Below are 17,142 nucleotides of genomic sequence, written 5' to 3'. Positions count from 1 at the left end.
AAGGGAGGAGAAAGTAAAGGGAAGCAGGAACTGTCAGACATGCGTGTGTTTTTACACAAAGCACTCCTTGCTCTATAGTAGTACCTAGGTGTCAGCCCTGGAAGCATCGGTATTTTTCTTCTTGGGACTAGCACATAACTTCTCGGAACATGTAGCAAGCTACGCACCGAACAGTGTGCAGCAGAGAAAATAACCTTCCTTTCGCACGCTCCCTACTATTCTCTCGACTCCACCCTGCCCCACAGTAATACCTTCTTTGCAATAAAAATGTTTTCACCCAGAAGCCTCCATTGGTACAATACTGGTTGACATGATTCTCTAAGACTCAGGGGTGCAGATTCTGAATGCCCCGTGCGGGCTCTGTAATAGAAACAGAAAACATACCTCTGGGCTGCATTGCTGATCACTTGTAACCGACCAGGTTCTTTTGTACACCTTTGTAGGTGGCAATGTATATATGTGTTTCTACAGGTACTTCATGACTTGCACCAATTAAAATCCACAAAGATGAAATGTACATCTTGACCAGCATTGGATCATGTTCCCCTCAGAGATTATGAATTTGTCAGGTTGTAGACAGTTTAATTTTCATAAACATTTGATTGCCATTTGAAAAGAAATGGTGGGGGTAAAACAGAATTTAAAGAAAAAGTGTCTTAAATCATTTTGTCACAGGCAACATGTAAAAGTAATTACTGTAGCTTGGGTATCTTTTCAGGTTCCACTTTCCTCCAGATTCCAGCTTTTGTCAAGATCTTTTAAGGGCTCGGGCTGGTTTGATGGTGCATGTGTTTTTGTCTGTAGACACTCAGCCCCTTGCCCTCAAGGGCCCGTGCTTGCTTCGGAGTAAGAACTGTGAAACTTTTGTATATTTACTTCTAAACCGCCACAATATGCTTGTTTGCACAACAAAAGCAAATATTAACTCTACATGGGAGTAACTGTCTTCAGACAAACACGTTTTCAATAACTGATATAAAAACACGAAAGGCAGATTTTAAGTAGGCTGTTTGTTAAAGAAAATCTTGAAGTCATTTGCTATTTTTAAACGTTTTCTTTTTATTTGGGTGGACGTATTGCGTTGCCTGGTATTGCTTTTTGAGAGAGGGAAGTCAGCACCAGCCATCAAGGTGCAAAGGCGTGACAGGCCGCTCTCGATCTGCAAAAGCCAAAATGTGGAAGGCCAGGAACATCACTGTTTAAATTATTCTTAAAGCCAGTGCTCCATCCCTTTGCGCCCCCTCCTCTGTCGTGACATGGAATTATGAAACCTTTCCCGCATGATCAACAGGGAATGGTCTTGTGTGTGATACATATATGTGCATATAAATACCCAGGTCGAGAAAATAACTTAAACCAAACATCACAATAATGCCACTTGCTCAACCCTTTTACCCTCCCTCACCCACCCCAGAAAAAAACTTTATAAAAATATGTTTTGCATTCATTATTTTTAAGTTTACAATATCTTTGAGATTACATTTCCCGGGCATCCCAACACCCACCCTACCGCCCCCACAACTACCCTCTTCATACCATTCCCTTCCTGTTCCAGTCAGATGGACAATTATTAACTGTGTCAGGAAATAAATAGCATCCCCTGGCCCTGACAACACATTAAAAATAAAGAAAAAAAAACACAAGTGATAAATAAGCATTTAAAATAAATAATTATACGTCGCAAATAAATAACACTGGTATACATTCACTGAAGCACTGGGCAGCAAAAACTCAGTTGCAATCAAGGCTGTCTGGACAGGTTGCCTGGACAATGGGAAGGAGGCAGCGGGAACTCTCCTCCCTGCCTTTACTGGTAGCGCATTTTCTCCTCCTCACCTTTACTGGTGATGGTATTTCTGTGAGAGAGGGTGTCCTGCTCCTCCACGAGCGTGTGCCCAACACTCCTCCTGCTGCTGGCTGCACACACTCCTGCCTCTGACCAAGTGGGACGTGTGAGGATCGCCATTAGCAGAAAGCAGTACTGTGATTCAAACAAAATGGCTGCCTTGCGGTTCTGCCACTGACATCCATAGCTAGTTCCTTCTGCTTTGCTGCTCTTGAAATGCCATTTAGCTCACCCTTCCCCTTTCATTGACATCCCAGGTCTGAAGGGCTACAGTCCATGTGGAAATTAGTACTCCTCTAGACACAATTCGACAGCGATGGTTCACTTTCACAGAGCATCTTTACGCTGTTCCTGTTCCGTTTATGGGCAGACTTCCTAACCCACACCCTGCAGACAGTTCTGGCAAAAACAGACTGAGGACACAGCCGCAGCACCCACAACCTCTTCAGTGAGGAATAGCCCATTTCAGGAAATTTCCATGGAGGTCAAATTTGTCTGCAAGTCAATTTTTTCGTTCCTTCACAGAGGATTTTCCATTTCCCTGTCAACAGCAAAAATAACATGGAAATGAAATAAAAGATACATCTTTGTTTTTCGTTTTTACAAAAGAGCTCCTGGAAGAGATTGTCCATGAGAAAAAAAGAGCCTCTTCTTTGTTTTCAAAGTCTATGAAATTGATGCTTTAGCTTATATATTTGCCATCTCAAGGACATCCCAATTGTAGCCCCAACAGTCTGCTGCACCACATTCTTTCCCCCCATTTCTTCAAAAACAACAAACTCTGAAGTGACCCAAAGAAATGAGACTTTGAGGATCCATAAGTTTAGAAACCCGAAGACCAGTGCTTCTGGGAACTGTCACCTTGCTTTTCAAAATAAGGATCTACTTAGTCAAACTTCCTTTTTACAGTGTACCTAACATGTCCCCCTTTTGACGCTCGAGAAAAGTACTTGATTGAGAACACAGCAGTGTGAAGTCATCCATGGCATGTAGTAGTTTTCACACTCATGTTAAGGTGGATCAGGGGAATTTCAGACATTGTAGCTGTGTGTGATGGGGCTTCCACGCGCTGGAGATTGACTATCACCAGAAGTTCTTTTCACACAAGAGTGTCAAGAAAATCAGCAGATGAGAAATAATTATCGCCACCCCCTTCTCGAGACAGATCATGCCCATTTAGTGCACTCACCTCACTGCACTGGGGAACACCAGAGAACTTGTGCTCAGATAATTTATTTTAAAAAGAACAACAAAGCTCCCAAAATAAGGGACAATTAGCCCCTTGGTTCCCAAACATTAACTAACTTTGCAGGAAGCTTAGAGGATGGAGCAATGTGTACCATTTTTGTGTTGGCCCTCATAAGTGGATGCTTCCCAGCAGGCCCTTTCGAGAAGGGACTTGTGATGGTGATGGACAGTTCTGGAACATCACAAAGTAACTTCTTTGATCTTCCTCCAGAAGGTATCATCTGCAGGCAATGGCGACTTGGTGTGCAGAACACCACCTGCACCAGAGTTGGAACATCCCTCAGGCTTTCAACTGCCACTAGAAGGGCTTGAAGACAGTGAAAGAAGGTGTGATGGGAAGAGACATGGTGTCAGAAGGGGTGAAGTATGGAAGACAAAACTAAGAAAACAAGGACACGAACAGAAAACATACGCTTCACTTATAGTTAAGGCAGACTGGCCTATGGTATATTTCCTAATAAGCTGACCCCTCTGGGAGATCGGTAGGACTGATACAGTGGGCTTTGTGAGGTTTGCCTACCAAGCAGCTTCTTCAGGGCTGGTCCTAACACAATTCCGGAGGTTCCAGTCTATTAGACCATTTCCAAATGTCCCTACAAGCCCACCACCCTTTGCCACACAGACAACATAGCTGGGAGTGAAAGAATAAGGGGCTTCTCAAGATGACAGGATATTAATGTATCAATAAGCATAGATTTGGTGACACTGTTTTATTCAGGGATTTTGCAAGAGTGCAAATTGTATACCTGGCAGCCTGGACCAATCCCAACCTTACCAATACCCTGGTTCTTTGGCTTCACACATGCTCCTTCTGCAGGATGCCCAAACTCCTTGTCGGACAGGACCATTATGGTCCATTCCAGAAAAGATATAAGCAAACTTTATTGAACAGTTGACTACTCAGTCACAGGACACACCTGACCCAAGAAAAATTGAAAGCTGGGATCCTCAGGCATGCTCCAGAATATTGCAGGCAGAAAATAAGAGCTGTTAAGAACTGGAATACCTTTAACATAAAAAAGTCTTATGTCTTAATGCGGTTGGTTTGGGGATTGAAAACAAAAACTATGTGATCCTCCCTCTCCAGGACACTTATATCTAAGTGGGCTTGCAGTAAAGTATTTTGCTGCACATGTAGGTGATGAACCAGGACCATGACATCATGATGTGTGGCAAAAACTTTAGTTACGTGCCCAGCCAATTAATAGTGTTTAATGTATATATATATATAGCTATGTAGTATGCAATATATATGTATAAATAAATATATATACATATCAACAGGCATTCCATCGTACACAACCAGTCTACAGATTGGGGGGGGTCAAGCCTTCATGCTTTTGAATCTCAGACCCTACCCCCCTAACCCCCCCAGGGAATAATCACTCATGAGAAAATGTCATGTTTTGCTGCCAAGCCCCTGGGACTGGTAAATCTCATTTTGGTTTGGTTAGTTACAACGCATGATGCTGCTAGGGCCTCTCAGGAATGCTGATGGAAGTGGGAGCCTTTGCCTTCTCCTTTCCGCTTCCGCTGCCTGGGCACTTGGCTTCTCCTCGGTGCCCGGGCTCGTGCGGGCCTGGCTCGTTCCTCTTGCCTCCAGATTTAGGCTTGGTGGGGCTGCCGGGCGAGTGACCGGCCGTCCCGCTCTTCTCGTCTGAAAAAAGTTGTTTAATTACGTCAAAGAAGTTACTGAACGGACGGCCTGGGTGCAGAAAAAAAAAAGAAGAAAGGAGAAGGGGGAGGAGTAAAAGAGAAAAAGGGAAGAGGGAGGCAGAGAGGGAAAAAGGAAAGAGAAACACAAATGAACCATGGGGAACTGGTCGAGGGAAGGCAACACGATGAAAGGAAGCCGCATGCTGGGAATGTAGAGAGGTGCAGAGCAAGAGGGCAACAGGGCATAGCCATTCAATGCAGCCTTAGGGGGTGTGGCTACCATTCTCCCAGGATCATGCCAAATTTGTGAATCTTCAGAATGCAAACAAATCCCAGAACGGTGTAATTGCGAGACAGTAATATTTCACTCCTCAGAGACTGCAATAACATGCAATTCCCCTTCATCATTGTCATGGTTAGTAGTTGTCTCCATGTGGCCACTACAGTTCTGATGTTTCTTCAAATTAGCATCCAAGAAGCCAACATGGCAAGCTCTGCTTGAGTAAAAGGAAGAGGGGTATAAGGACAACCTGTGAAACCATAAACCTCCACTGATGCGCAGATCTTACTAGAGGTGCCCCACTGTGGGGCCACACTGTGCAGGGAGGGCTAACCAGCTGTGTATTGCTCATTCTCCATTCTCTTTAAGATTCAGTAACTTCAGATCCATCAGTCACCTGGCCCTCATAGCCTGAAATCTCCACTCTTCATGACGTATGTGGTCTTCTTACTGTTGGAGGTGAAGGGGGAGGGTGGGGGAAGTCAATCCAAACTACCTAATCAGCATAGGGAATATCCCCAATAGAATTGAATTGGGAGGTACTCACATATGTACAACTGCTAGAGTGTCTTTTGAAGATGGGCAGGTGGTTAAGGAGTGAAGGTAACAGAGTGGCTTTTTAAGAGGACCTGGGGGCAGGAGGTTGCAATCTCAAAATGCTTGGAAAGAATAAATCAATTCTGGGCCACTAACCATCAATGTGACCCCTACACTAACGATGTAGCTGGTTCAGAAGAGTCATGTAGAATCACACATATTCATAGAGGTCAGCGTGGCACACAATTGAGCTCAGCTGTCTTTAAATTTCTACTTAGTTACAATGTAATATGGGAACATGAATCACCACAGCTTAGAAGGTAACAGCCATGTTGTCAGGACTTTGTACCTCAGCTGCTCATAGAAAAGGAAGAATTTCAAGTACAAGAGGGTTATTTGCTAAAAGGTGCATAGTTGCTTATGTGCCACTGTGGAGTTTTGTGCTGCGCCTCCAGACTTTTATAATGGTAAGTAAATTGATTAAATGCTTTGTGTGGCATTGTGCCACTTGCATAATGTTAGTAAGTAACTCCAACAAAGTTTCAAAGCGAGGGTTATTACAGAGAATGATCTGCCACCCTCTTCTACCTTCTGATAGTACAGAAGGGGTCTTCGAAAAGTTTCAGGGACCCCCTTATCCACATTCTCCCACTACTCCATTGCCCACAAGGGGACCTGGTTCTCTTCTATTTGACATCTTTCCTAGTTCTGGGAATGGAAGGGTGAAAATGTTCCCATTGTAGACATTGGGGCATGAGAGAAACGGACTCGAAAGAATAAACAGAAATGAAAGTGTGGCCATCCCGGAACAGGTCACAAAGTATATAACCTAATCCTATGCGTGATGAGGATCATAGTTCTTAGTCTGTAGGAGGAAAGCCTGACTTGGCACCCTAGAGTCCTTTGCATTGTAAGACTAAGAAATCATAGAGCACAGATACTTGCAGCTTGAGATGCTATTTAGTGGATGGCAGAGGAATCAATTTTATATGCCTATTTGCTTTCCAATGTTAGTCCTCCTTCATACATCCTTCAGCATTACGTATCGAAGGATGGGAGTTTGAGAGGACTGTGGCACTAGAACTCAGTACTTGTACCATCCTAGTCTTTACCTCGTGCAACATTGAATTGGGCCATGCCCTGAAAAACGGAGCATGACAAGAGCCACAATACTCCGATCAACCTCCCTCCTTTAAGCAGGCAGTACCACTCCTGGGCGCCCTGTGAGGCATATCCATAGCCATTAGCACCTCCTGATGGGTGAAGTAGGTAATGCATTCTATGAATCATTGGAAAGATGACATAAGTGTGGGGAGAGCAGAGGTAGAGGTAGGAGAGCAGTAGTTCAGCTTGTGGTTGTTTCACCACTAGACATTGCTAGAAGAAAGCTGGAGGAGTCATGACGGAGCCAGAGTGAACATTACCATCCTGTGTCGTTGCATTGGAGCTTGCCTCGTGTTGCCCTTCTCTGGTGCTGCTCATCTGCAGGCTGAATGAGGGCCACCCAAGAGAATGCAATGGCTGGAAGGGCGCAGATGTCTGGAATGACATTATCGTGCTGTAGACTATAGACGTGCCTCGGACCTGCTCTCAGAATGAGTGTCGTTCTATTCTGAGTGGAGTTCACTGATTGTGTGTTCTTTTAAAAGGAAGTATGGAACTCTTCACGGTGTCACTGATGTGATTCTTTTGGTCAGTTCTGTGCTTGTGACTGTGAAGTAAACTGTTTAAAAATGAGTTGCATGCTTTGTCTGAATGAAGCCATGAGACATATCCCAGGCTCTCGAAAGAGTGTAGCTGTGGTAGCAGCACATCGTACTATATACAATTCAACTGTAGGGTATGCCTTGGAGTGTGCTTTATTTTTTCATAAATTGTATTTACCAATTGCTATTCTATGAAGTATATGAAGGCTAACCTTAGAGATTGTTTGGGAGCATGGATTGGGGTGTAAGGGTGAACACCACTGGTTGTACGACTGCATGCCCTGATGTGCACAAGTGCACACCATGGAGTGTACATCAAATGTCTTAGAGTGCATTACTACACACCATGGAGTATCGGACTGAGCATTTTGGAATGTAGGATTGCACGGTTGTGTGCACAATAACAGACCTTTTCGCACACAAGTAATCCTTGGGATGTGTGACTGCAAGCCTTGCTTCAGAAGGTAATGGAATGTACCACTGCAACCTAAGCACTCTAGAATTGCAGTCCTTGGGATGAATGGCTAAATGGCTTGGAGCATAGGTCTGAATGTCTTGGATTGTACGATGTTCTCGGATTGAGGTATACTGTATAACTGCACACCTTGGAACATGCGTCTTGATGCCTTAGTGTGCATTGAATAACTGGATGTCTTAGAGTATATGACTCCATGCCATGCGGTGTGGGATTGCACACCTTGGGGTGTATGACAATATGCTTAGGACAAAATGCATGCATGGCTGCCCACACCGGTTTGGAGTTTGGCTATATATTTTTTGTAGTTCGCAGAGTCACATTGTTTTCTACTACTAATCTTACGGTCTCTATGCATAAAGAGAGATACTGTAGGAGTGGTGTACAAGAAACATAAAAATATAAAGAGATGTGTGGTCCATTTTACGCACAAAGTAGTAAACTGGAACTGAGAGAAATACTCTCACATATGGGTGCATAATTAATCCTGTTGAGCATTCACAAACATTCCCAGTAGCACACTTTGAAATATGCAGTAGAGATCTCGAGTAATGCATAGGATAGATTTAAGAACAGGGGAAATGCAGCACACTATGCAAATGCAGACATATTATTTTTTCTCTTCTGGGAAAAGATTGTTCTCCACGGAGAAAGCTTTTCCACTAGAGGTCCAGGAAATTTAGGGGTGATCTGTTCCGCCTCCCATTTTGGAATGGGAACTAAGCCATCCTTTGGCTGCAGTAACGTTCCAACCATTTGAAGGGGAGGGCAGGGATGGGTTTCAGTTTGGGAATGCCAACAAAGATACAAGATTTTGGGGGATCATAAAAGTACAAGGGAACCCTTGCCCTTTTGTAGAATTTACTACTGTACATGTGGCAGAAAACTCCACAGTAGAAAAACCATTTCATAATTCACAAATGGTTCCCAAAAGGCGTAAATGAGGTGTTTTCATTTGTCACAAATGTTTACCGTCATATGTACCTTTGCTGATACAGCCCTTTGTCATTATTGAAAAGCCTTGCTTTCAGTTTCCTTCTGAATGAAGGTAAACGACAATGATTCTAAACTTTTTGTGGTAACAAATTCTAAAGTTTAGGGGCAATCAGAGAAAAAAGTGTTGCTCCTATAACATTAGGGCCTTACATTAAAATGGAGAAAGTGGACCTTTGTATCCGGTCTGGCAATTATCTTAGTATCTAGAAATTGTGTCTGAATATGTTCAGGATAGGCATTACCGGTACAATTTGCCACGTACAGGACAATAAATCTACTCATTTTGCAGAATGGTAATCAATGGCGTTCAAAAAGGTTTTAAGGCACTTTGAACCTGAAAATGTTACTGGGGATATTTGGGAAGGCCAACGGCATTACAGCATTGACCACTGGTGAGGAAAGAGTGGAAGAATGTTATTTGTTACCCTGAAAGGGAAGGGCTTCCGTCTTACCACTGAGGATCAAGGATAGCCGAAGGTGAAATAGTACATACAGACTGGGGAAAGAAAGAGACCCATGCTGGATGGCTAAAAGGCAGAGTTCCTTAGATTGAAGTGATAACCAACATAAAGACTTTAGTATTGTATGAATTAAGCTCTAAAGATTCTTTAGTCATTTGACTTGCAATATGAAGCATACACTTTGCGAAACTGGTAACAACATCAACTTAACTGCTTGCTACACCTAAACAATTTGTGAAACTGGCAGCAACATCAGCTTAGCTGCTTGCTATGCCTGGAACAAATTGGAAAACTGATAGTAAAACCTGCTTAGCTGTTGGCAATGCTTGGACCAATTCAAGCCACAGAATCATATGTATTAAAGTTGTGCCTGTGTGATCAAATCAATTGGGGTGATCAACACAATTTGGACAATGTCAAAATTACACTGCAGTGGACTGAGGGATGAGACTTGTGGAACTCCACACACTATGCTCCAAGGTGAAGATTTGTATGGAGACATGACAACATCTTGCTATCAATCTGTTAAAAAAGTACTCATGGGAAGTAGAAATTTCCTTTAACCCCTTTTTCCTTTGTTGTCTATAGCAACATTTTATGGTCAGTGGTTAAAGCTGCCGAGGAAGCCAACAAGGCCAAAGAAGCTGATATTCCGTTGTCCAATTTTGGTCTCTGAGTGTCCAGACTCAATATCAATACATACTTGTTCCCTCTTGGGGGGTGGAAACGTGATTAGACTGTATCCAAATTGTTCTGGCATCGCAGAAACAAAGTCAAACAACTGGTGAAGTGTTTTTATATAATTGTTTACACAAATGGTAAAGGCGAGATTGGACAACAGTTAGAAAGTAGTAATCCAGTGTTCAGAGTTAGGTTTAAGCTAGACTTCAAGGGCCCAGATTTATACTTTTTTAGCGCCACATTTGTGTCATTTTTTTATGCAAAGGCGGCGCACACTTACAAAATACATTTATATTTTGTAAGTTTGCGATGCTTTTGCGACAAAAATGTGGTGCAAATGCAGCACTAAAAAAGCTTAAATATGGGCTTAGATGCTTTCGCTACACGGGGCATCTGGCATATATAGCAAAGGAATATCCTGTTGTCTTTGCAATAATAGTGATGCTTTAATATCATATTCAGTTACTAGGGAAAAGCATTAGATTTTGTTTTCATTCACGACTATATTTATATCAAGAGTTCTACTGTGTTATTTTCCATATTCTTTCAACTATATTCAATTTTTGCTACAAAGAGAATCCATAGCCAGCCACAGAAACCTTTGATGGTGGGGCATGCACTTTCCAGGGGTTTAGGGACAGAGAGTAGATCACAATATGAAAAAAGTCCTTGCTGTTTTTTTTTTAAATTTGTTACCTGTATGGGCTTTGAACTATGTGTGACGTTTTTCGTAGGATTTAAGGAAGTTTTCATATTTATGTTTGGCCTGTCTCTTATACGATCACATCCATACTCTCTCATTGTCCTTGCTTTCAATTTAGCAAGGACACTCTTGAAGCCGTGTATGACTGTAAGACTTGAACTGCAGGATTATACATCGTGGAATGTACAAGCGAACACTTTGGAGTGCACAGCACAGCAGTCTGAAGTGTATGACTCCATGTCTTGGAGAGTACTGACTGGCAGTACACCTTAGAGTGTAAGAATGCATGCATTATGGTGTTCAATAGCAGCTAAAACACGCTCTTGAGATGAGATGAGGTTAACAAACTGACAACTAAGCGCACCATCACCTAGAGTTTGCTTAGAGTGAGACAGAGAAACAGACTTGAGAACAAGATGTGGTCCTGCCCTTGAATGCAAATCTGTGCATTTCAATTTCAATAACATGCATTAGGAATAGGATGACCATTAGCGAATTGAAAAGATCATAAAACTAAGAGCAAAATACAAGCAATATTAAAGTTATTCTAAAAACTATGGAAGAAAGCCCCCAGAAAATATATTTGCTGTTGCTCAGAGGAAAAGTATGTGTTGGACGTAGGACAAGTGGCAGCGGGGGGAGTATGGGGCTGCATTGTATCAGCAGTAGCTGGTGATGAAAGCATGGAACCAGGGAGACAAAGCAAGCAGAGCAATGTGAAATACATCCCAGCAGAGGATTCCATTTATAGAAAGAAAATCCTGGCAATGGCTTTATAATTAGTGATGCTAATACAACATTAACTTACTGCTTCTTCTGAAGAAGCGCATGGCTTGATGGGGGAACAGAGGAGGGTTGTGATCACATGCAGTGATGCTATCTCAAATTAGGACATGACCAGCTCCAAACGCCATGTTGAAACGGCCAGTTATACATTCAGCCTGTTACAGCGGTAGTCAATCCAGTCCTGCCCGGGTGTATGACACCAGTTATATGTACAGATCCGGATGCCTTGACAAAGCTGTTCACAGGTCCCAGTCCTGGAGATCAATCAGGGGGGCTATGACGCTTGCAGTTCAGGACTGACCTGTATTATCCATTTATTGACATACTGGAACAGAAGTGGCGCTGAATTTGTGGACGGGATCCATAGGGAAACAAGAGCATTTTCAGGGTAATAGGCACAGAAAGTGTAAAACAGGGAGAGTAGAAACTGAATGAGAGACCAGTCAAAGAGAGAAGTGAACCCTCAAACCAGAGAAGCGAGGATAAAATGAGGAAGGGAAGAATCCCTGTGAGGATGAGGGACGGTAAGGTGAGAAAAAAGGGAGAACAAAAACTGAGGAGAGTATCAAACAAAGAGAGAAGGGTGAGGAGAAACCACCAAAGAGAGAGATGGGGGCAAATCAATGAAGTACTGAGGGGCTAGAGAAAACACAACATGTAGAAAAAGGAGCTACTGAGAGAAGACAGGGCAAAGCAAGAATGGAGAAAGGAGGGCGAGTGCTGCTGTGGACAGAGGGCAAAAGCAGTGAAGTATTGTATGTCGACATATCGTATACAAAAATATTGTCTGACATAAATATCTTGTCCTAAATTGATCAATACTCCATTCAACTAGGTGTAGATTTTCTATTATTACCTGCAATTTGGTATAATTGTTGTCAACAATATTTAGGACCTGATATTTACATCAGACAATATTTTGACTCTGATGTTCTGGGAAAGCGATTGAAGCAAAGGTGGTGGGAGCCTCCACAAAATGCGTAATGTTGGTAAGAGGAAAGCTCAGAATGAAGAGTTAAGCAGAGATGGTGGAAGCTGCTGATGAAGACTTGAAGGTAAGGAAAGCAGAACTTAGGGGGACGAGAAGGCTGGCAAAAATGACCGTCTTTTTTATGCCTCAAAAAAATCAGGTCTGTTTAACACATTTCCTTTCAGTGTGGACGAGTACCTGCCAGTTTTTCTTACTCATAGTAGCCATCCTTTCAACTTGCCCATGCTCAGTGCACGAACATGGCAAAGCAGATCTTCTGGAGCAAATTAGGTATGCACATCAAAATTCCTGATAACTGTCACTCTATAGAATGGAAGCAAAGGCATCTCAATGCTTCACAGAAGGACATATTCTGAGTCCCTAAAACTGGAAGAACCCTGAAACAGAAAAGGCATCTTGCGAGGGCCCCGCTGGAAAGCCACAGCATGCTGGTGGACCATTGTCATGACAGCAGATTAGGATCCCTCCAATGGACTCAAATTCTAGACCTGCATTATTCATGTGACTTAGTAGCATGCCCACAACTGCACTGATATCCCACCATCAGACCAACCAGTAGGCCAGTGTCCTGCTGGTATATTTAAACCACACCAATCCTCCAGCATGTCATTATAGCAATACATTACTGGGCAAGCATCTCACTAGGGGGACTGAATCTGACTTTAGGACTAGCATCCTACATTTTGAACCAACATACCACTGGTAGCTAAGTATTACCCCAATGGGTCAGTGCCTACGACTGTACAAGCACCTTGCCAGTGGACAAGCATCCCGACAGGGGAGCAGCAGTTTTAAATCGAACCCACACCTGCTCTCTAGTAGACCACTGAGCCACCAGTAGATGAGCATTATGCTACTTGTCTGTTGCCCTACCAGCAAATGGTACCCACCAGTAATGTTTCTGACCTAGGGGCTTGAGCTTGGAAAAGATATTCAGAACTGACTGGCAGAACGCATGGACAGGAAGACACAGCGTATGGGGAAACAAACAAACAAAAAACAAACAAAAAACAAAACAAAGAAAAGCCCAAAGCAAGTCCCGCTGGCCTGGGAGGGAGGCTTCGTGCGGGTGCAGGAGGGGGAGGCTCAGCCCGTTCCAACGACTCAGGTGCTCAGCAAGTTGAGAAGCCCTACAAGGAGGGGAGCAGAAAAGCAGAGCTGTAAAGGGGGTGTTGCAACTTTACATCATCCACATGACAATTCAAAAAGGAACAAACAATTGCTGTTGTGGGCTATGGTACAGTCTTGTTCACGCAACAGGCCAACTCTGCTTCCAATCAAATGGCACTTCCCAAACATAAGCAGGGTGGGCTGAAGGAAAGTAGGGAGATTTACTTACAAATTAGAGCTTTAGTTGTGGCTGGAAGGAGCCTAACTGATTCAGTCACATGTCAAACTTCCCAAGAGGTTCTAGTTTTGGCTAGCCCACAAGACTTGTTGTGTCTCCTTTCAAGAATGATCTACTGCGTCTTTCACCCCTGATTACTGCGGACTGGGCACAGAGGTATAATATATTGTTTGAGACAGAAACATTAAGGTTTCTCCTCTAATATTTACAGTTACTTAAGCTGGCATGCACATATTTCCACAGATATCCCCTACCTTTAAAAAGACAGCCCCTGATTCCAGTAAGAGGCGCACGTGTGGGTTGGCTCACCATGTCTTTGGCAGCATGATCTTAGCAAGTGAAGTCTCAATCCGTCTGTCCTCCCATGCTCTGCTGTGCACGCATGCCTGCACAGGCATGGATTCCTTTTTTACTGCACATGCACATACAAAGAGCATGCTTTATTTTCAGTGATGCATGCAGGCTAGCCAAGGCGGGGCTTTTTCTTACACCAATGAGCATAGATAGTACATATAATTTTTGTGAATGATTAATAGCAAAGAAAGTGCGTTTTTGTCAGTGTTGTCTGTAGGCTGTCATGACACTGCTTGTTGAAGGCAAGAGCTTGCAGTCTCTTCCACAGTGTCCTAAGTCAAGCTAAAAACCAATGTTCACTTTTTGTTACATACACTTCTGAAGATGGCTGCCCACTACCTAGGAGTGCCTCTACTTTTTATTTATGGTACGAGTTGAGAGTTGAGGCTAGCACACATGAATATGCGCATGAGCAAATCAGATACGTTTTCCATTGTGGGTGACGTATACACCCACGAAATGGCACTATCGTTTTTTGGAACACTGTCACAGGTAGATGGTTCTTTTCCGCCTCTTTACATACTGACGAGGGTTGCAAATTATATTATGTTTGGGCAAAGTTCAGAAAATCTCCACAAGCCTATGTATATCACCATAAGTGGCATTGTGTAACACAAGAGAAATTGCTTACATTAGATACTAGTTCAAGCAGAACAAGATGACCTCATAAACCATTAAAAATCTCCTTCACAGCAAGTACCAGAGAAAGCTATCGCACAATAGCACAGCTATAAACACACCTTCTGTGTCATGTAGTATCCTTATAGCACATATTACCCAGTTAGTATTAGCTGCATACAGCTTCTGAAACTTGACAACTTTTGCAAAGTGGAGGATACAACATTACAGCTTTTTTGGCGTTAGCGCCCACTGTGAACAGATGAGCGTGAACCTGTGGATATTATTTTCCCATGTCCCTCACATTAAGGGTGAGTGACACTTAAATATTCCTAATGTGTGAATCTTTTCCCCCCTTGCAGAGGTGGGAAATTATGCCTATTGGAGTAATGGCGTCTGTCTGTGTTTCCCCATGGGCTGGCTGTCTGCCTTAAGCCACATTGTTTTTCTTTGAACAGTTTATAGTCATTATAAACACTTTATCCAGGTCTGCTGTGGAGGGTGGGGGCCTCTCCAGTGCTGGAGGTGGCTTTGTAATTGCACATGCAGCTCGAACTCAGCAGACCAGCTCAACATTAGCTGAACACCTATAGGGTCTTAACTGCCCACTCGATGACTGTTCTTAAGTAATGTGTTACCTGATTAGCCATCAATTCCCAGGAAGGACAGGGCACCTGGCACATCTGCTGAAGCCACAGCTGCTTGAGGTACAACCAGACTATGTTTACTACTGAGCACAAGTGTAATTTACGATCTGAACTTCAGCCAACTAATACTGAGGTACATGACATCAATGCATTATGCAAATTAATTGTTTAGGCCAATATTTATCATTTGCTCATGCAATGCGGCAAGATAACTTGCTGGGGTTCGCTGCATGAAAGTGAGACGGCAGAAATGCACCATATTTATCATTATGGGAAGCCTTCTGTCTTCTCCTTGTGCTGGCGTACTGAGTGCAGCCTCGGTCCAGCATAGGCACCCTCGCGTCATGGTGCAAGGGTGCCTGTGTTGTACTTGTCCTAGAAGGCACACCTTTCTGCACAAAACAAGCCCTAGAGGCAATTGCCTTTTTCTATGTGTGCTACAGATTGCAGCCCACTTTGAAAGAGGACATAAGGAGGAGAAATTAAGATATTTCCTCTTATTGCCCTTCTGGTGGGAAGGCGCACAATTTTGACGCATTCCCAGGTCTACCAGTGTTGGTAAATCTGGCGATTGCATGGCTGGATGCCTATGGAACACCTACGCTCCACCCATGTACCGTCTCCACCACACAGTGTAATGCAAGACAATGACTTGAGCTGCCTTATGTTACACCATATATACCAAGCAATGCAGAGCCCAAAGGGTGGCCTTGCATGGCTTGGTTAATCTGATTCTAGGTTTTGTGTTGCCCTACGTTGCCTTGCATGGGGCAAGGATGACACAAAACAATGATAAATCCGCCTCTAAGTGTTTAAGGCATTGTGCACGGAGCCTTCTAATTGTTTCTTCAATGAAGTGGTAAATTGAAGTGAGGGAAGGCCTCAGGCCAGAAATTGTGCCTGCATTTCTGCAGGAGGCAACTTAGAAACAATATCAACAATTAGATGCCAACCACAGCAAAAGGGGAAACCCACCGCCTACAGGCGAAAACCACTCTGCCAGATTAGCCTGTGTAACAATAATATCTATAACCTCGTCACAGGCAGAAAGACAGTTAAAAATTGTAGTATTAACCACTGTGTAAGGTCATTAAACTTAGGTGATGAGAGAGGGGCTTTCACGTCACAGAGAGTTCCTGTTACTAGCCCCTCAAAACTGCACTTTTAATTCTGGGATACAGTATTTTTAACAATGGGTAATCTTGATTGGCCAATGGGGACAAAACGTTTTAGCTGCTGAAAGTGTTAAATCCTATGTTTTGATGGATAAGGGTAGTCACATTTTCCTCTCATTACAGTGTGTTAGGCTTTGATATGTTTAAGTGTGAGTATGACCGAGGGGTCTCAGTAGTACACCGTAGAGCCTGCTCCCTATAGCACCGGTACTGAGGTGGACGAGGGAGACAACGTAGTTTCATTTGTTTTCAGAAAGATAATTTGACTTGAATTTCACATAGAGAGGCAGCGACGTCCCTCTCTAAAGTCTTGGAATTGAAGGATGTGCCCCCACATGGAGATTATTTAAATAGGGTTTTCAGTACAGCAATTAAGATGATTACAGAGACCTCAAAGGGGTATGATGCACTCAGCTGTACTGTAGGAAAACAGGTCTTATTTTATACTAAGGGTTATTTGGTGATAAGAGAGCATCTTGAACCTGATTCGACTGAACAGAGGCAGTTAATGGAAGGAGTTGCTCATCAAAGAGGTATACTTTCTTCTCTTCAGCCTCACTAGGAGCTAAGTGGCTGCACTGTAAAGTGTTTGTAGACCGTTTGGTACACAAAGGTCCTGAGTTTTAGGCCTAAC

At 43.3% G+C, this 17,142-nt stretch overlaps 1 protein-coding gene across 3 annotated transcripts in view; it reads right to left on the bottom strand.

Annotated features, from left to right (window-relative positions):
- Positions 1 to 4,459: 4,459 nt before the first annotated feature.
- The window catches only part of BRSK2 (BR serine/threonine kinase 2), a 615,416-nt gene continuing 602,733 nt past the window's right edge, over positions 4,460 to 17,142 (bottom strand). Inside the window, exon 20 of one of the 3 annotated variants that reach the window (XM_069223152.1) lies at positions 4,460 to 4,799. In XM_069223152.1, coding sequence (XP_069079253.1) covers positions 4,567 to 4,799 — 233 coding nt within the window. In that variant the 3' untranslated portion in view covers positions 4,460 to 4,566. Of the gene's footprint in view, positions 4,800 to 13,394; positions 13,497 to 17,142 lie in introns of those variants that run through there. The other 2 variants (XM_069223151.1, XM_069223150.1) reach the window with 2 other exon arrangements.

The sequence above is a fragment of the Pleurodeles waltl genome, chromosome 3_1 (assembly GCF_031143425.1).
Source record: "Pleurodeles waltl isolate 20211129_DDA chromosome 3_1, aPleWal1.hap1.20221129, whole genome shotgun sequence".
NCBI classification, from domain to species: Eukaryota; Metazoa; Chordata; class Amphibia; order Caudata; family Salamandridae; genus Pleurodeles; species Pleurodeles waltl.
Note: the sequence above shows the minus strand (reverse complement) of the source record. Positions and strands in the feature narration are given on the sequence as shown.